Source organism: Panonychus citri, unplaced genomic scaffold (genome assembly GCF_014898815.1).
Source record: "Panonychus citri isolate SS breed McGregor unplaced genomic scaffold, ASM1489881v1 Contig00138, whole genome shotgun sequence".
NCBI classification, from domain to species: domain Eukaryota; kingdom Metazoa; phylum Arthropoda; class Arachnida; order Trombidiformes; family Tetranychidae; genus Panonychus; species Panonychus citri.
In genome coordinates, this window is record NW_026515543.1 from 1,229,303 (window position 1) to 1,250,551 (window position 21,249).

Below are 21,249 nucleotides of genomic sequence, written 5' to 3' on the forward strand. Positions count from 1 at the left end.
ACTCTTTTTTTATTATTCTCTCTTTCTATCTCTCTTTCTCTCTAGTCAAGGTAATTATTTTACAAGATTTTCACATTAGAACAATTTTTTTGTTTTATCTTGATCCGAATTTTTATACTAATTGGGTTTTTCTTTGTGTCTCTATTTTTTTTCTCCTTCTTATTCACTTATAGTTGATTACTATTCTCTGGTGCTTAAGGTGTGGCTCTTGTCTGTTTTATTTTGATTTCAATCAATTGGATTTCTAATTGGTTTGGATGTTTGTAACATCGATACACTTTTATGGAGGAAGAGGAGTGGATGAAGAGAATCGTCTTTTGTTTGAATCAATTGATAACTCGATTATATTATTACCAAGGAAATAGTCACTGGCGATTATGTTAACGCATTGATTATACCAAGAATCACGAAACCAACGAGTTACCATGAAATTAACTGATGAGGCCATTTTTCGTAATCCACCATAATTTAGGAAATTAACTGCTTTAGGTGTTAATTCAGCCATTGCTGCGGATGCCGACAGATTAATTGAACATAGAGATGAATTAAAGTAGGCTGCTAATGCTGTGATCGAATCTGTATTGGCCCAAAGTTGTTTTACCGCTGGAAAAAGATAAGGTCGACCCATAATCGTAGATTCTGAATGACCTAAAACCAATCGACGTCCAGTTGAAACTATTGAACCAAAAGTTTTCTGATAATCAATTTGATCTGAATTATCATTTAAATGTGGACCGACCATCTCCTCAATCAAATTAAGTAGCTGATTATGTCGAGTGAAATTAATGATACCCTTATCTTCAAAACCCACTGGGAACCTGTGAAAGTCCATAATGACCACTTCGTTACTTGTTGAATCCATAAATTGTCTAACTTGCGCCAAGACTTGACGAACTGTTTTATTAATTGGATAAAAATCATGAGCAATCCAAAAATCTTCACCCAGTTTAGGATCATACATAACCCGAATGTCCAAATATCTGTTGAATAGCAAAAGAAAAGGATAAAAAAAGGAAAGGAAAGACAATCAATGAGCCAATAACAATTAAAGGGAAAAAAACATCAACAATCAACACCCTACAAGTAAACGGTTGATAAAACAATCTCTCAAATGATCAGTGAGAAAAAGGAAACAATTAGCAAGTTTTGAATTTAAATGGAAAAGATCAAATTGATTAGTATAAATTTTACCAGAAAACAAAATCTAATCGCAATCAACCTGTAAACAAAGAGATTAAATCAACAGAAAGGAAGGGGAAATCTAACAACAATCAAGAGTAGCCATTAGCTAATCAACTTTACTAATTCCCAATCAGCTCACTTTGCGACATCTATTATGATTACTTTTAATTTGGTTACTTTCTGGTTTGAGAACCAGAAAGTAAGAGGAACCAGTTAACCAGTTTTATTAAGCATTGATATTGTTTCCTGTTCCTTGATAAAAACATATATTTGTATCTCTCAAGATGGAGAATCTCAATGAAGAAAGAGAAGAAAGAAAGAGAAAGAATTTTGTTAAAGAAACAGCTGATTGGGAAAAAGAGAGAGAGAGAGAGAGAGAGAGAGAGAGAGAGAGAGAAGAGAAGACGACAAACAAACAAAAAAGAAAGAGAAATAGTAAGAGAAAGATGATGATAAACGCATGTCTATCTTCATTATCTTCATTGACAACTTGATGTTGTTTGGTACTTTTAATAATACATATATTTTTATACTTTGGACGTGGTTAAAAATGGTGGATCAAAGGAGGAGGAAGATAAAGAGAGAGAGAGAGAGAGAGAGAAATAGAAAAGGAAAAGTGAGATGATGATGATGATTATCATCTCTTCAATAATACTATTTACTATTCACTTGCAAAAGGATCAATCAGTTTGGATTCATGAAGAAGCTGAAGAAAATCAATCGATAGATTTTCACTTTAATCATGATAACCTTTTCTTTATGATGAAATATTAATTTTTTGTTCTTCCTCTTGATTGTTGATTATGTTTCTTTTACTCTGCTTATCATTGATCTTAATGTAAATTCCAATTTAAATTGTTAACGATTTATTAATAATTTAAACTTCACAACTTGATTAACGATTTTTTCATCGCTTTAATCAGTTGATTATTGATTCAATCGTTTGACTTTGAAACAAAACATTGACCAGTTAAAGTTATTGATGATTTAATGGAAATATGAATTTGAACTGGACGATCAAACTATCAACAATTAATTGATTTTACTCTAAATTGTGTTACAGTGTAGATACTTTGATTGATGTTTGTAAACAATTTATCAGCTCATGATTTCATCAGATGGCGCCTTGTAACTCACTGAACTATCATGAAATCATCACAATTGATTCGATTGTCGAATGATTAACTGAACTTTTTTATCTTGTGATTAATTTAATTGTCTTTCTTTTCTCACTTAGGTTTTTTTTATTACGATTTCCTTTTGGTTCTATTAGTTTTCTAGTTTAAATTGTTTATCTACTTGTAAAGGTGTAGAATCAACAATGATAACAATTAATCAATATGTCTCATGGAATCATTGATTAAACTGAATCAAGGCGAGTAACTTGTTTTCACTTCCTGATTCTCTAATCATGATACTGATTGAACTCTGTATCTAATCTCAAGGGGAAACTGATCAATACTAAGGTGAAATTCAATTATTTCAAATGAACAAAGTTTATTGTATCAAAGTGATCAATCTATCAGGAAATTTACACCAAATGAAGTGAAATTGTTGAAAATTTCACAAATTCCCCATGTAAATAATTCGATGAGAGGTGATGAAATTTTTTTCTTCTATCAATCGATTTAAAATTTTTCCTTTTCGTTTTCACTTTTTCCCTTTTTCATGTTATTTATTTTCCAATAAAACTGAGTTTCGATAACATGGTAACCTAATATGATGATAATAAGCTTCAAATTCCAGGATTAAAGTACACACTATAATCTACCGAATATCCTAAGGCGATCCAATTGTGTATTCTCATCTCGAAGACGCAAATTTCAATATTATTCAAACAATAACGGTAAAAGTACAATTTGTTTTTCGAGAAGAAGAAAAAAAGTTCTAACCACAAAATTGAATTTCAATCGACTCTTTTTCTTTTCATGATGAACAAATCTCCAAATTGGATTAAATTACCATTAACAGGTAATCCAATCATTTATGGTCAATTCGTTTAATTGTTGCTCACAAATTATTTGAATGGTTGTTAATGGTAACAATTAACTTTCAGTGGGAGATTTTTCTTTCTTCATGATAATAAAATTTTTCGTACGACAAAATGTAATTAACTGTTTATTAGACAGTTAAACACAATAGATTAATTTAATCATAGTTAATCAAGCAATTAACAGTAAAAAAGAGCATTTTTTTGGGATCTCTAGAGTTAATTAACTTTACGAATTAGATCAATATCGAAACGATTAATGAAAAGTTCAGCTTGTTTTGTTTGAAATCGAAAAAAAAAGTTTCGAAAGTTGTTATTCGAAAAGTGAACTTAAATTCGGTCAAGTTCATATACGTTCCAGATTCATTTTCTCCACATGGTTCATGATATTCCAGGATTATCGAATAGAAAAGATAATTGAACTTTTGGTTTCTTTTGAAATAAGATTTCATCATTTTCGAAAGATATTTATCATGGAAGAAAAATTTTCTTTAGAAATTAAATTAAATTAATCAACTATCAATTTGCCTGAATATCTGATCAGCTGATTATCTCGATAAAGTTCAATTAACTTGAAAAATTACTCAAATTTTGAGAATCAAAGTTTAATTGGTAAAATTAATTGAACGAGTTCATGTAAAGCTGTTAATTAGCTTAATTATCTTGATAATCATGATCAACCATTTACTTCTTGATTAATTACTACAGTTGAATTAACAATCATTTGATTGAACAATTTAATTCAGATCAGTGAATTTATTTTCTATTTAAATCAAAGTAAATAATTATAATCTTTTAAATCACTTTCTCACTTTCTAAAGGGTAAATTATAAACTGACCATTCAGTTTATGTGATTAAGAACCAAATCAACACCCTTGTTATCAAGGTAATTAAATTTAGCATCAACAATTGGGAATATGAGACAATTAAAACAATTTATTGATCATCGTTCCAATTTAAATCAATAATCTACTTTTAGAATAATCTAATTAACTATTGTAAATGCTCATAATTGACTTGTCGTAATGGAGAAAAGTTGACTTTATGTTAATATATCCAATTCTGTACAATTCAGTAGATTATATTTTCGATTTCCAATGGATTTCAACGACAATTTTTCGTTCAATGTCAGAATATTTTTTAGCACGAAAAAAAGTTTATAATTCGAGAGTGATAAAAAATATTAACTTTAGAATATCAAATGTTATCGATAATCAATTAATGACTAATCGATTGTTTATTCATTGATCTAATTGCAATTCTGATTTGGATGGAAACTCGTGGATCCATGTGATTAGCATGAACGTGATTAGTGTGAGAATTGAATCTTTTGTGATTAATGAAATTCTATCCAAAGTTTAAGTGAATATTAAATTCGGTATTTTTCTTCACTCGTTCCATGAAATCTCTTCAGTAAATAGGAAAATTTCATTAACTTTTCCACTGATCTTATCTGAGAGAGAAAGAGAGAGCTTATAATCTATGAGCTTCTCCACTTGTCATGATAGATTAGAATTGAAAATTTTCCAAGTTAGTAAAAAATTCATATTGAAATTTTGAAAATTCTTTCGAAATTCAAAACTTATTCCCGTTTATTCAGCACCTAGAAGTCTGTTATTACATAGATGCAAACAAAAAATTCAATCTTCAATCTCAATGGGATTTAAATACTTATCGTTATCATGTATCATTTATTTATAAATATACTTGTTGACTCAATTATTATCATGAGGATTTAATGAATCATGAATCTATGAATAAACAAGTTAACTTGTTTATTATAATTGTAATAATAATTGAAATATTCTGATAGACACAATCGAAACGAAGTACAAACCAATTATCACCACTTGGGTATTAACTCAAAAACTTTTATCATGTATCAACATGTAAACACAGTCAAAATCGCCCCCTCAAGATCGTAATGAGTTTCATGATGATTCTGAATAGTTCAAGATTTTATCATTATCTTTTCATTTTCAGGGTTATAATAAAAGTAAGACGGATGTTAACATGATATATTTATCCATCTATGATTGGGTAATATCTGTCACATGAGAAAACTGAACGGAACTGAAGTAAAATTAAGATGATGATTATTATTATTATTCAGTTTCTGGTTTCATATACTTAACACAAATAAATATCATAACTTTTCATGGTAAGAAAACAGTTTCATCTAGACGAGCCTCTTGAGTGTATATGATTTTATATTGTCAATGAATTTATCCATTAGACCTCATGAAATTATAATCCAATGTTCATCTCATCGTGAGTACATTTTCATTTATTCATTGTCTACAATAAAAACTACTGAATCTTTCTAAATGAATTTTGTTTATCTTTTCTTCATGTTTCCTCTGTATCTTTATATCTGTTTGTTTCCATGTGATTTCAATTCATTTTCACATTCGGTCCCTGTTTCCTTTTGGGTTAAGTTGAGGCTTAGTGTTGTATGTGTGTGTGTGTATTAAGATTGAAGGTGTAGGTTGAGTGTTTACAAGAAGGTGGTGGTTGGTAAGGAGTTTGTTGACTTACCTGTTACCATAAACCAGTTGATTGAATATATTTTCATCTTGACATAAAGAGTAAGCATTCAATAGTTTGGTTAACAATCCTGGTTCATAGCCGATTGAATAACTACCAGAGTTGTGAGTTCCTGGTATCATCAGTTGATTTAAAGGTTTATTTACCAAGTGGTCACTATTTTGACCCATCCAAAAGGGCTGGGATCGTATACAGTTGACCTCTTTTACCTTATCATCTTCGACCCAAACAATGTAATACTGTAAACAGGTAGATATCAAAGGTAATGATTCACTGAACATGAATACAGGAAATTGAATGTTACTCCTTCAATTCAAGTATTAATTTAGAGAATTCCGGTTCCATGGTAATGATAATCATCAGAATAAATTTGTTGATGGTGAAAACATGAAAAAGAGATGAAGGAAAACATTAAATTAACTAAGTTACAATAATATAATAATAATGGGAAACAATAATTTACTCCAATGTTATTTGAGACTTTAATCATTATCGTTAATTTTGATTACTATTCATGTACAAATATTATTTCATTTAAACATTTATTCAGCTTCCAAATGAACATAATCAAAGTTAATTATGATTATAAAGACTATGAATCCAGTAATAAACTGTTACAATTAATATTTAGTAGAATTGTAATTTCATTCATTATGGTGAAAAAGTTTTGTCATGTTTGCTTGATTAAATGGTTCTTATACTCTAATTTATGATCTTAATCAAACAACAATTAATTAATGCTTTAGTAATCTAGTTTAATGTAAAATCTTAAAGAAAAATTATAAATTAAAAATAATATTTAGGTTATTACTTTCCCGTTACTCTGGTTGGAAAATTTCAATTAATATGATGAATAACAAACTTGAAAAGTTATTATCACCATGAACTTCAATTATATTGACTGATTTGAGTTTATAAGAAAGACAAAGGAAAAAATTGGACAACAGGATAAAAGTAATTTCATCATGAAAAAAAAGAAAAAAAATTCATGAGAATCTGGAAAAGTTCATCACTTGAACATCCAAAGATTGACATTTTGTTTCCAGAACAAAAGTTTAAGTTGGTTGACAGGGAGTGAAAAATTATACGATAAACTAACCTCCAATCACCCACCGCTCATTCATCAGGTTACCACCATTAAAAGTAATCATCTTCATCCTCATCTTCCAATCCAATCCAATCCTCTCTCTCTCTCTCTCTCTCTCTCTTTCATTCTCATTTTTTTATATTCTATTAGAACTTTTTTCCTTTCACCTTTTCTAATAATCCATCACCTCTTTTGTTGACATCAGCATCATCTCTTGTTAGTGACTTATTATTATCCAGATTAAATCAACAACAGTAACAACTAATTAACCTAATACACTTTGCTAAACTTAATCAATATATGTGATAAAAAATTAATCAATCAATTTCATGAAGAGGTTAATGTAACAAAATCCAATTTCTCATCCCACTGATTAGCAAAGTGAAAAAAAAGTTCAATACCCAACCAATTTTGAAAACTTTTTACGTTCTCGTTTCTATTTCTTACAAATTCAATTTTATCTTAGCAAAAACCTTTACAATTAACAAAATTAACAAAATTTTACCATGAATACTAATGAATGGAGATGAAATAATTGTATGATCGTACTCATGGTCTTGGAAACACAATAACGATGCTAATAACTTGATCCAATTATAACTCTAGAAATAATATCAATAAGCAAGTAAGAAGAGCAAATTGTAAGCTCCAATTTCATTGTTATTAAGACTCTTGACTATCTCTCTCTCTCTCTCTCTCTTTCTCTCTCAGCTCACCAAGTTATTTAAATCCTTCACCAGGTAACACATGCTAACATGAAACAGAATCATAACTTGAACTTATTGTATTTGAATAATTTGATCATAATGTCATATTTGCTCTGGAGAAGTTGATTATATTTGATCACCATGAATGTTCAAGATAAAGTTCAGTCTCGAACCTTTTTTTCAGAGATTCACTTTCACCATGATAATGTTCATAAATTAATCTCTAATCATTATCCAACTGTTACCTGAATTTGTTAGATTATCAATCATCGTGAAAATGTCTGACAATCTAGTCTGAAAAATCAGTTGGAACTTTTTTTTTTCAATCTCCTGCATCTTTAGATTTTTTTTATCGACTACATGTTGATCATTTAAAGATACTTCATCATGTTATTTGGAAACTTTTTCAAAACGTTTATTTGACAGGCCACCGTTTATATCTGATGATATGAAGATCGTCAACGAAATTCAAAGCGAGTCAAAATTTTATTCTAATATTTTATTCAATGAACGAAATTTGTTTCAATGTTTCATTATCAATAGTTAACATTGTTCCAATATAGTGACAGGTTTATGGTTCTCATCTGAATGTGAGTATTCTTGCTCAAGAATATCACACATTTTTAAATTATTGATCACCATGGGCTGAGCCTGAAGGCTTAAGAGGTATACTCAGAACATGTTCATTGTTTATGGTGAAGAATCATCAGAATTTCTCGATTTTCGAAACATTCAAATGGCCTACAAACAAATTTCGTTCAAGGAGAAACTCAATTGAATCACATCAAAATTCATACAATTAAAGTTCATACGGCTTGTGGTTATCCAATGAATCGAGCAAAAAAATTTCGATGGAAAATAGTTCAATATTCTTTGGAATCAGTTGGAACTTATTTTTTCTACTAAAAGACTTTTGAACTTCATGTTGATAACATGATTACATGGTCATTAGATTTAGACTAAATTGGTCCGATCTTACAAATAGCAATTTGACAATTTGAATAAAGTGTTTAATGGTTGAGAAAATTGTGATAGTTTGGTAATCAAATTTTACTTTTAATGTTTAATACTCGATTTTGTTTTTATCATTCATATGTATTGTCACATTGTAATGGTTAGGTGGACATTTTGACTACTTTATTGTCAAATTAATGTGCTCCAAAAATAAACAAGAATGTATCAATATGTTGTCAACATTTAACTATCACAATCATAGAAACATGGTTATAATTCATTACAATTTAATCATCAGTCTGAATCACATATTCTAATTAATTCCAAATGTCGAACTGATAAGATCAATGGTTGGATCTGTCAATCAACTATTAGATTATTACTAGATTATTATTATTATTATTATGAGAAAATTAAATAATCAGATGAACAGTATTGTAATCTGATTCTGATCAGAATATTCGAGAATATGAAGTAGCTATGATCTCCTGGAATTCAAATGAACTTATAGTATCTGGTGAATCTGTGGAGGGAAACAAAAATTTACAATTCTAAACGTAAATGAAAACATTTCCAAGGTTATAATGAAAGAAAGTGATTCTATTTCATGTAATCATGTCACGAACCAATGAAATTCAATAGTTGAAACCATAAAGGATGAAACATGACAGAATCATCAAAATTTACGGAAATAGTTGAGTATTCTCATGGTAGATAAACAATAATCTTCATTTAAAATCTTGAAACGGAAATATTTTGATAAATGTGAGCTCGAAAACAATTAAAAACACTCACCATGAGGTGGAAAAAAATGAAACATTGAAATGTTTCATGATAAATGGTAAATGATGATGATGTTGTTGATGAAAGATCTCATCTCATTTCTAAAGGTAAAGTTTCAATCAAATTTGATTACATTCGGATAGATTTTGAATAGTATTGATGACAAAATGGTCTCATGAGGGTAAGGCTCAATTCTTATAACAAATACAAAGGAAAAGATATCTAATACCATGACGGTTGGAAAACATTACCATGAAAACCGAATGAATAAGTTGCATTAACATTTATCTAAATCAATTGGGAATTTGTAAAGTTAATCATGAGTGTTGATTGTTATCGTTTATCAGAATATTATTCGTGTGTATCTTAATCGGTTAATATTATATCACTTTCTCAAGATGGGATTTCATGAGGTTTGTGAGGTTGTCGAAAAATTTATCGTGTCCATTTAAGGTAAGTAACTTTACTTGTTTCTTTCATCTCATCATTACCTTCATTCACTATTCTTGTATATTCATATATTTGATAATGGAAAAGTTTATTCATAATGAATATTTGGTTCACTTGACAAAACCTGACAAACTAAACTGTCCCTCAACAAATCAGATGATATTGAAGTTATCAAGGTTCTAGAACTTTTTTATTTGATAAACATGAGTTAAAGATGAATTGAATAGTCTATCAGTGAAGATTGAAAATTGTGAATAATTTGAATATTTGTATAATAAACTTTTGATGAAATTTCCAATGTCTGAAAAAGTTGTTCAATATAACCAAGATAATTCCGAGATATTCATGGTGGAACGATATGTGTAATAAGCAATCATCACCCTGATATTTTCATGATAAAAGTAATTGAACAACAGTGATATGAAGGGCGGAAAATTGTTTCTCGAATCTGGTATCGAGAGGGGTAAAAATATTCACACAGTTGGTATACTGAGAAATAAAATTTGAAGCTCTCATGAAAAATGATACAATAGAAAAGACCTGAAGCATCTTCAGGGAATTCAATTACTACTACATGAGAACATGAACTTTTTTCTTCTGTTCTATATGGACGTGTGATGGATCTTATGTTATATCAATCTAAATAAATTTCCAATTCTCAAGCGTATGTAGACCTTGAACAATGTTCTCTTATCATGATCGTATTTCATTCACTTATCGATAGAATCAGAGTGTTCAAGTTTATTCCTTCCATGGTACTTTTGTTTTCTTTTAATTAATCGTTATAATACTTTTTCATTCTCTTAACAAACAGAACTAATGTCGTGGTTTTTTCCCTTTCCGCCTAATGTAAACCTCTGAAAATTAGTAGATAAATAACTTACAAGGTGAACTTTATGGATGGGAAAATATATCAAGTCCATTCAGGACAATATCTGTAGCACTCAAGTTTAGGTAATCAATTTTGTTGTACCACTTAAAGGTAAATTGATTCAATCCAAGTGATTTTGGTTAGTAGAAAATATGAAATTTCCTGAAATCATTACACTATGTAAATTTCAGGGTTAATGTGTTCAGAATTAAATTGAAATTCTCTCTCTTCCTTTCGCGAACTCATGTACTCTCTAGAAAAATATTCTATCTTACCGAGTATAAGCAAATAATAATATTGTGATGGTCATAAAAGGTCAATTACCATGGTCAATTCTTTACCTGGAGAAAATAAGCTTAAACGCTCAGTGAACTACCTTCTCTGTGAGTCCAAGGTACAGAAAAAAATATAACTCCATAAGCCTCTTACCTCATTGCACTTGAACTCCATGATATTGAAGGTAATCCATGATGACCTTTAGTATTTTCAAGCTTCAACCTGAATTTCCACCCTCAAGTGAACAATTTACTCTTATAATGAATCAATGAACTCTCTCTCTCTCTCTCTCTCTCTCTCTCTCTCTCTCTCTCTCTCTCTCTCTCTCTCAGTCAACGATACAGTCTCAACGAAATTAACATCTAGGTTAGGTAACAATTTCTCGACATTTTTTATGAGAACAGGTAATTTCATTTTATGAAATCAATTATGATTTTTTCTGAGTATCTCTTGAAATTCATTGTACATTCCCATTGAGAATGGTATCTCACTTAATACTATCTAATGTTATACTTTTTTTTTCAAAGTTACAATTAATTCAAATTGAAAATTAAGCAAATCAACATGCATGAAAGTAATTGAATAAGAAGATTATCTTGAAATGATATTAAGTAATTTCATCATGTAGATAATATAACCATGAAAAATATAACCCATGAAAATCGTGATATTACCGTGAAGATGACTGAAACAAAAAGTTGAAATGTTCTCATGCGATTTCAAACATTTTAACTTCGTTAAATTTGTTGGGTGCAAATTTTTTTTCACCCTAACAATTAGTGTTAACATTAATACATATTATTAAAGAAAAAGTTTTTTCTTTCTACTTTCAAATTCAATTCAACTCATAATTATCACGATAATTATCATGATGTAACCTCCAGGGTGAGTTTAGCATTTTAACTTTTGACTCTGTTAACAATGTTTGATTGTCGAGCTATTAATGGGAGTGGGAGGTTATGCTTATCAAATCAATTGTTTTGTGTTTAATTGTTGTTTGAACAGAATCTTCCATGGGAAATGTGAATGGTAAAATAGTGAAAGTGATAGAAAAAAAAGTTCTAATTCAAATTAATCTATAGAATTTTTTTTCTTTTATAAATGATGAAATTATCTACAGAGGGTAATGAACATTTTGTTTTAATTCTTTGTCTAAGTTTCGCTTGAATTAAATGAAACTTTTAATCGAAATACTTTTTTCTCATAAATTTCGAATTTTTTTTCCTTTTTTTCAATATTCTTATACGAATACAATAAATAGATTCAAATCATCAAAAGATAATACATATTGATCTGATTTTTGAACTTTTCTTTTCTTTTCTTTTTGATAATAGATGAGAAACTAATTCAACTCTTGGTTAATTTTAACTATGATGATGATAAAGAATCGATATTCTTTTGACTTGTTGAAGTTCTTATAATACTCTTTTGCTTACCTACGATTTCCTTCACTTGTTTCCAGTTCGTGGACAATGTACAAAGCATCGTTTGGATTTACCTTTGACCCAAAAGTGAAGTTCGATTGATTGATTTGTGGCTTGTTAAATAATCCAATCCACGTTGTTGGTGTGATCGGTATCGAATGCCAATTAAGCTCTAAGTGACGTTGAGTGAAACTTCGGGAAAACAAGGTAGACCGATCGACACGAGAAGAGACCGTTAGCCAAACATGAGAATTAGCAGTTGAACCTAAAAGGAAAACAATTATTTCGAGTTGAGTCAGAATGTATTCATAATCCTCATGAAATCTTCATTCCAGATCCACAGAAACATATGAACCATATTCATATGTACATTTGAAAGTATCATGAAAGGAAAAAAGCTCCACGAGTATGAGAAAAAAAGAATGAATTTTAATCATGTCGAAAATATAAATCATAGACCCAGCGGGCTTCAGAATTGGAATAATTTTCTTCAATCTAGAGACTCAAACATTCAATTACCTGTTCAAACTCAGGTATATATATTAATATCTAAACTAAGAGTAGAAAATGATATAAGCTCTTTACAATTATCAAATTCTGATTTCACGATTATTCAAGATCAAGAACTTTTATCCATTAAATTTGGTTTCTCGTTTTTTTTCTCGTTCTTTTTGTAAACATACTTGCAGTTCGATAAATAATCTGAATACATGTAAGCTAATATATTTTTTTGGTCACTTAATCATATCATGATAATGGAATCAATTTCATAGTTGATTGATAATAAACAATACAGAAAGTATATCAACATGGTGATGGTTCTTTGTGTAAATATTATCCTAAACCTTATGAATATTTGTAATTGTTTTTATATTATCAACAGTTGAGTAACTTTCATTACCATTCCCTTTGTTATTTATGCAATTAAATGAAATCAACGGAATAACCAATTGTTGACCATGTTTATTACCATGTAATAGAATCTGGAAATAGATGATGATGGCGGTGAACTCTGATTAACTTCAAACCCTCAGAATGCTCATGTTAAACATGAGAAAATTGAACGTAAATCTTATTATCAACATTTCCATTTATCAAATTGGTGATGTTGATATTTCAAGTGGACAATAAGTTCGTAAACTCTGTTTGGCGAAAAAGGAAATTATTAGAAATGGGAAAGAAAATGTTAAAACAATAAATCACAGAAAGAAAATGGTAAACTTTAGATAATCCTAATGTTGACCTTTTCCTATTAACCAACTTGTTCGTTTACTGAGAGTTTTCTGTTTCTCAGACATTCAATGCTTCTGGTCATCTGATTGTTAACGATAATATTGATTTTTTCAGTAATAACGATTGGAAAAAATGATTTTCATGGTGATTCGTGATATTTAACCTTAAGGTATCATCAAATTCTGATTGAAACTTGAATGTAACTTTTGTCTCAAATATAATGAGTTACAAGTTGATCATTTATTATTTAGTTCAACTGAAAATTTTATCACAGTTTTAACAAAAAAGTTCATTGGCTTCAAGTTCAAGTTCATTGGGTTTTTTTGAGCCTCTTCATGAGCCTAATTTATGGTGAAAGTTTTAACACTTTACCTTTGCAACTTTAAATTAGAAAACTTTTTTCTCTCTCTCTCTCTACATTCAATTTGTAATGTACTTTGATTTTACATGAAAAATCAGCAAGTTAATAATAAAGTTCATCATGAATATTTTGTAACCTTCGGGGTTTGACTTTCATGATGAATTATTATGTAAAGTGAGAGAGAGAGAGAAACTAATGAAAATCTAATCCATATTGAACATTTAATTAACTGGAATCAAATTTTCGCTAAATTCAATTAGTGTGACAAAATTAAATAAAGTTGATTGTTACATTTATTGTTGGAAGGCCAATAATGAACAAGGAAACTTCAATCAATTTTAATAAAGTTATGATTTAATTTTCAATTTTTGTAATTTCAGTTAGTACAGTTGATGAATAAAATAATCAAAATCAATCAATTGAATTAAAATGTTTTGATACAAATTTTCTAATTCAGGAAATGGAGTAAAAAATAACTCTCATAGGCTGGTCATCAAGTTGTTTGACCAATGGTCGTCAATATATGTGTTTTATTTAGGATTGGAAAATGAAAACCATCAACAAAAATAAGTAATGAGGTTAATAGTTACGTCACAATTTGTATCAATATAAAATATCAAAGTGGATTAGTAGATTGAAAAAGAAGAAAGAAAAAAGTTCTAACCTTATTCGAGTTATCATATATATATATATCTAGTGGAAAATAATTATGAATAAAACATTATCAGAATTATCTTTAAACTCGGAAATAAGGAGAGAAATGAGATTTATCAATGTGGAACTTATCAATATACAATCAATATTGGAAACTCAGGTAAACAGGATGAGAAATGTTCAGTCTGGAGAGAAAATTTCTGAAAACTTTTTCTTTCTTTTCCTCTTCGCCTAACCTAACCATCCAATGGCACATAAATAATGAATATAAATGCTTAATTGGAGACAAACATTGAAGATAAAATCAAAGGAAAACTCAAGAGATTGTTATTGTTTCAAAGATAAAGAAGATGATAAAATAAATTAAGAGAGAGAGAGAGAGAGAGAGGAGAGTGACACTTGAGATTGAGATTTTGGTTTAAAAATATTCTGTCTACATCATAATCATCCATTCATCAAGTATTAAAGATTAAATTGATTCTGAAGAATTGGATGAAAAATTCTGGTTGACATGTTACATATACGTTTATATTATATTGATCTAATCATGTAAACATGAGTGAACGAACCAGATCATCAACATGATCAGTCTATCACTTAATCTTAGATGATGATAATGTGTACAAAATTATATCTGCTTAAAGTAATTAACATGAAGATACAAATCCATGAGAGTTTACCTTTGGGTTAAATAGTTTTACATCATCACAAATCTTAAATAAACAGACAAAAAGCTTTGATTGAGTAATAACAAATAACGACTGACCAGTGACGATAATGATGACCATTGATGGTAACATGAGGAAACAAAGATATACACATGATGAAAATTACCTGAAACTTTAGTTGAAATGGATAACAGAAAAACCATCAGAAGCAAACTGACCAATACCGATGGGTCAAGAATCATTGTCATTGATTTTAACCACGTTTTCTGGATATGATTTGGATTATGATGTTTGTTGATTACAAAGGATGATAACAAGATGAGGATAAACTGTAAATGGATGACGATGATTATGATGTCAATGGTAAGATAACATTGGAAACAAATGTAATAGTTTTTTTGTTTATCTGTTTGATGAACAAAAAGATGATTTTTTCCTAAATTGTTACCTGATATCTTTTGCCTTCATCTACCTGTATAATATTATCATTACCTGAGAGAGATATTTACAAAAGTTATTATTATCTCTGGTGTTATGTACATTATCATTTATTTGAGCTAAAATGTTGATAAAATGGTTTGTTTATCATCAACTTGACAAAAAGAGAGAGAGAAAATTTTTTTTTTCATCGTCATCATTTTTTTTATGTATTATCCTCAATGATAAAAGTAAATTGTTGATAATGATCATGTTCGTGATGATGATGTTCAAATCATCATTTCCAATTGATTGTCACTTGATTGTGACTCTCACCTCATTGTGATTCCATTAATCATCCATTATTATTTGCTGATTAATATGATTACTGAGTAAAAGTTATTATAACGTTATAATGTTATGTTGAATGAAAAGATAAAAGTTCTGATTCAATGTAATAACTTTTCTCTTATTTTTTCGTGATTTTTATTTCATGGTGACTTTCAACTTCTATCACTGAATTCCTAAAGTTTCTCATTGATTCAGAGAGTGAGAGAGAGAGAGAGAGAGAGAGAGAGAGAGAGAGAGAGAGAGAGAGAGAGAGAGAGAGAGAGAGTAATCACAACATTGAAAGTGGATGTCGTAATATTTTACTTGTTTCTTAATGATTATTGAGAAAATCAATCAACAATCAATCCGGAAACTAGTTGATTTTTTGTAAATTATTTTAATTGTTTAATTTACATTCATTGTTTAATTAAGCAAGCAGGGTCAAATATTTTACCGTAAATGTAAGGATTAACACATGAATTTGAGATTGCAAATAAAAATAATACTCCTTGAAGGCGATTATCAACCTGAAAAGCTGATGACCAATCAATTTGATACCATAGATGAATGGTAGCATAGGGTGTCCAGCAAATTATAAAAGTCGCAATGATTATGATTGTATCTTTGACAATTTTTGAGCCAATTTTACGCCTTTGACGAGACGTTGTTGATTTGATTGTTGCTGCTGTTTTTGTTACTGTCATTGGTACTGATGGTTGGATTGTTGTTCCGCCGGTTGGGTTACTTAAAATACTGAACTTCAATGATCCAGTTGATTTACCTGTTCCTTTGGTTGATACTTTATTTGTACCTGGAATAGTTGTAATCATTGTACTAATTGCAATCGATTGATTATCAATATAATCACAGCGATTATTGTTAATGTTATTATTATGATTAGTTGTTAAAGTATCACCAAGATTAAGGTGATTAACTTGATAATCATCGTGATTAGTATGGTCTATATTTATATTTTCATGGGGATTATCAACCTGATCATAATTGTGGACATCATTTAGATGAGGCTGTTGTTGTTGCTGAGGATGAAGATGCTGTTGATGATTAGTTAATCCGTAAGCATCAGAATGCTGACTCTCTGGATTTACGGCTGTACCTAAATCGCCATTTCGAAATACTGATGAATACAGAAAAAAAATACAGAATAGAATGAAAATAGTATTCATAGTAAAAAAAAATCTTAATCATGTTATCATCTCCATGGTGATGAATAAATGTTGATCATAAATTCTGAAGATGATTAATGTTGGAGTGTAATTCAGATTTAAATTGTAAACAAAAACTGACAGAAAAGTTTCTCAGACTGGAAAATTTTCTCAAATGTTAATCTGATTAAAGTTATACTACTAATAATATAAGTTATCAATAATTCATGATAAATTTCATGATGAAAATCGTCTAAATATTATCCTCTCATTGAATTATTTCGTTTTAATATTGAACATCCTGGAAGTATTTTCTCCGACTGTATGTTAATCGGATAAAATAAGTTGACGATGGTTTCGAGGAATCTGATATTTATTGAATTTCTCTATCCATTTACATGTATTTATTTTTCCATGAAAAACTAAGCAACAACAATAATATCCAATTAACTGAGAAGGTTTGAAATTTTATTGTACCAATTAGTAAACTACTGGTTATTTTACTCCTATTGAATTGAAAATTATATTAAAAAGTGTCAAATTTCAAGGTAATACAAAACTAATTGTTTACCTTTCTATGATTGTAATTGAATTTCACCAAAATCACCATTAAAGATACATTGTAAATGTAGATAAACATTGGTCATATATAAGTTTATCAAGGGTCAAGTGAATATGATTAGTTTAAATGATAAGAGAAATTAATTACCTGTTAAAAACCTTTGAACCATTTTTCGTCTAATCTTGATACAGATGAAAGTGTAACACAGGGTGATACAAAGTAAAGGCACGAAATAGATTATACAGAGACAGAAAATGTTGTACATTCGAAGTTGATCTTCCGTTGCAGCCTTAAAATTGACACATTGGGTAAAAGTCGGAAAATCTTTTGGACTTTCAATACGAAAAATGAAAATCTAATGATAGAAAAGGATAAGAAATGATTCAAACTTTGAAATTCTTTTCGAGGTCACTTTCATTTCTAGGAATAACGAATGTTGTTCAAGATTAAGAAATTTTTAAGGTAAAACTTACCTGTGGAAGTGCAAATATAAAGCTCAATAACCAAGCGCAGATTAGAATTTTTCTTATAAAATTATCATAAGTTTGGTATTTAAATGGTGAATAGACGGCGAGTAGACGATCAATCGAGATACATATTAGTACCATTGATGAAAGATAAATACCAAAGACACGATAAAATTGGAAAAGTTTACACATAAGATTTCCCGCCTTCCAAGAAGCGGTTATTCTCCAGGCGATTTCGGTTGGTGTCATTAATAAGGTTACAATGGCATCGGCGATGGCCAAATTTAGGAGCAACTTTTCATGTCGAGTTTGGGTGTATCTTTTACGCCAGGCCAGATTATAGACGACGTAAAAGTTTGCCGATCCACCAATAGTAAATAAGAAAACATAAAATGACAGTTCAAGCAAATTAACAGAAACCAAATCATGCCAATCTTGGGTTATATTAAATGCCACCGATGGTAATATTGAACTTGAATCAATGATTAACGAGGAGGGTGTGATATTTAGATCAAGGTGGAGATCATGGTGAACATGTTGATGATGATGTTGGTGATGATGATGGTGTTGATGAGGATAATCATTTAATTGTTGTTGATATAACATTTTTTCATTTGAGTTAATAAATGAATTTGTATCCATGATCATTGAGAGTTAACTGTCGTTGTGTCTGAATTTTATTTTATAAATCTTAATTTAATCTTAATTTTAACAATAATCAAACTAATCTACTTATTAATCCATTTGATTGTTGTCACATTTAGTAAAGAAAACTTTAATCATCACTTTGTTGTTTAGTTAATTTAATTATTTCACTTGTCGTGAACATGATAACATCCATCACTATAACTGATTATTGTGATTATTTAAAACTTGATTGTTAAGTTGATTATTATTAGAGTTGTGGCTATTTTTCAATGTAATTGGATAAAGTTTAATCGCCGAATGAGACTGAAACATGATTGTACTAAATGTTTAATAGTTCGAACTTGACAAGGTTTGTTCAAATTTCGAGAATAGTTGTAACTAAGATTTCCGTGAAAAGAAAAAAAGATTTGTTCATGTCAACTTAGAATTTATTCAACAATCATGCTCATTAGCTGCATCATTATCAACTCCATCTGCACTATACATTCTGTTATTGATTGAAATGTTACTAAATCTAATCTACAGATGACACTAGGTTAACTAACAATCAAGAATCAGCATATTTTAGACAAAAAAACGACAAATTAATTGGCCAATTGACCAAACAATTAACAAAACAATCAAATGAGCTATCGGTTATTTTGATTTTCTATTAACTAAAGATCATTTTCTATGTCCCTATGAAAACTCAACCCTTTGTATGCAACATATATTAATTGACTGTCACGACTAACAGACAAAATCTTAGTTCAAAAGGCCAAAAAACAATTAACCAAAGCTAATTATAGAAAATATCAATTAGCACTAATTAACAAAATCAACAAACAAATAACTGATTCCTACTTGGATTCATTAGAAATCGACAAATATTAGTTGCATTCTCTCTCTCTCTCTCTCTCTCTCTAACGTGTAACAACAAAAAAATCGAAAAATAGCAAAAGTGAACCTTAAAATTATATTTACTTTAATTTAATCCTACCGAACCTTATCATAGATATGGTGGACATTTTTGTTTATACAATTTTGATAGTGACCACTTCACTTTGGTTCTACACCTCTTCAAACAACAACATTCACATCGGTGAGGAATCGACAACGTGGTTTAGATGTCCAAACTGGCCACGACTCCATAGAAAACAAAATTAACGTAACAAAAATTCATTGTTATTTCAGTTCCAATTTATCTGTAATGTATATGAATCTAAATCTGTGAAAATATTTATTCTTATTCTGTATCAACGCTATAAGCGACAACAATTTCTAAATGTAACAAAGTCACAATCATCCCGATAAGCGTATTTCGATTGGGCTAAAGTGGTGAAATAAGAAACTAAAGATCTTTGATAAGAAAAGGCTAAGAATATTAGTTGATGAGTTCACTTTGATTTTGAGCTTTCCATTCAGCATAGATTTCGGCCTTTAAATGAGAGAGTTTCCAACAAGATTGGTACTGCTGAAAGATTTTTGAAGTTTTCTTACATAAAAATACCAGCACCTCATGATTCATTTGGCATATTAAATATGCAAAGTAAATATGCCATATTTTAACTTTGTTTTAATAATCACCGTTGTTTTATTTTGATGATACTTCGAGAAATCCATCTCGCGCGCTTAAAATCCTTAGGTGACCACTGATTACTCAAGTGAATATTATACATTCAGACCCACTTTTCATCGCAGGTCTCTACCCGATCAAGAAATGGTTCGACTTTGAACCTTCTGAGTAATTCACGAACAATAGATACTCGAAGAGATTACCTTCACGGAAAATATAAGGTATCCATGTTTCTCGCTTCTTAACATGTTCTATTCGTTTAAGGCAATTGCAAATAGTTTTTTGACAAACATTGAGAGTTCAAGAGTTGATAGTCGAGGATTAGATTGCACAGTTTGCCTCAGCTCATCAAGATTCAAGGTCATTTTTCAACCTAAACTCTTGAACTTGCTAAGAGAACTAGTACTAGCGACAAACGTTTTCAACCCTAAGTTCTGAGCCAATGAAATCGCTTTAGCTTTTATCAAATTATCATCAACAGTGTGACTTTTTTGTTCAAGTAATTCAATGAATTCGAAAACCAATGAATCAACAAGATTGTAAAGGTTACTAGATGGACAACGTTAACGACGACATAAATTTTCTGTTCTAATCATCGATTGATAAGATTCTTTTTTTGTTTGATCCTCGCTTGTTGACTGACATTGTACTTGGTAGCATGGTCTTGTTGTTTCATTAAATCTAATTCATTTATCACTATTCGATGGATACCTCATGTTAATTTACTTTTTCACTGATTAAGAAAAGGGTTAATTTGAACTACGATAGATGTCGCCCCATGTCAAAAATACAACACAAGTGGATACACTACTGGATTTGTTAAGATGATGATGATGATAATGAAAAAGAAAAAATTTTGACACCAACGGGCTAGTCCTTTCCAAAGTATTTATTTTAGATCTTCTGGAAAGGATAAGCC

At 29.6% G+C, this 21,249-nt stretch overlaps 2 protein-coding genes across 2 annotated transcripts; both read right to left on the reverse strand.

The window, feature by feature from the left end:
- Nucleotides 1-194: 194 nt before the first annotated feature.
- Nucleotides 195-15,778, reverse strand: LOC128393512 (uncharacterized). Its single transcript, XM_053353697.1, has 4 exons — nucleotides 15,355-15,778; nucleotides 12,285-12,537; nucleotides 5,712-6,026; nucleotides 195-980 (listed from the first exon to the last, which is right to left on the reverse strand). The coding sequence occupies exons 1-4, from the start codon at nucleotides 15,434-15,436 to the stop codon at nucleotides 281-283; spliced, it is 1,350 nt and encodes a 449-aa protein (XP_053209672.1). The 5' UTR covers nucleotides 15,437-15,778; the 3' UTR covers nucleotides 195-280.
- A 540-nt stretch (nucleotides 15,779-16,318) lies between these two features.
- On the reverse strand, nucleotides 16,319-19,673 carry LOC128393511 (adipokinetic hormone/corazonin-related peptide receptor variant I-like). Its single transcript, XM_053353695.1, has 3 exons — nucleotides 18,134-19,673; nucleotides 17,808-18,015; nucleotides 16,319-17,070 (listed from the first exon to the last, which is right to left on the reverse strand). Exons 1-3 carry the CDS (start codon nucleotides 18,773-18,775, stop codon nucleotides 16,352-16,354), a joined length of 1,569 nt encoding a protein of 522 aa, XP_053209670.1. The 5' UTR covers nucleotides 18,776-19,673; the 3' UTR covers nucleotides 16,319-16,351.
- Between the last annotated feature and the right edge of the window lie 1,576 nt (nucleotides 19,674-21,249).

Excerpts from the sequence above, each read along its gene's own strand:
- LOC128393512 (XM_053353697.1), bottom strand. The coding sequence starts at position 15,436 with ATGACAATGATTCTTGACCCATCGGTATTGGTCAGTTTGCTTCTGATG. Across the intron at positions 6,027-12,284 it reads ACAAGTGAAGGAAATCGTAG|GAGTAACATTCAATTTCCTG; the intron begins GTAAGCAAAAGA and ends CTTGAATTGAAG. Across the intron at positions 981-5,711 it reads CAACTGGTTTATGGTAACAG|ATATTTGGACATTCGGGTTA; the intron begins GTAAGTCAACAA and ends GCTATTCAACAG.
- LOC128393511 (XM_053353695.1), bottom strand. The coding sequence starts at position 18,775 with ATGATCATGGATACAAATTCATTTATTAACTCAAATGAAAAAATGTTA. Across the intron at positions 18,016-18,133 it reads TTATATTTGCACTTCCACAG|ATTTTCATTTTTCGTATTGA; the intron begins GTAAGTTTTACC and ends TTCTATCATTAG. Across the intron at positions 17,071-17,807 it reads GGTTCAAAGGTTTTTAACAG|TATTTCGAAATGGCGATTTA; the intron begins GTAATTAATTTC and ends TGTATTCATCAG.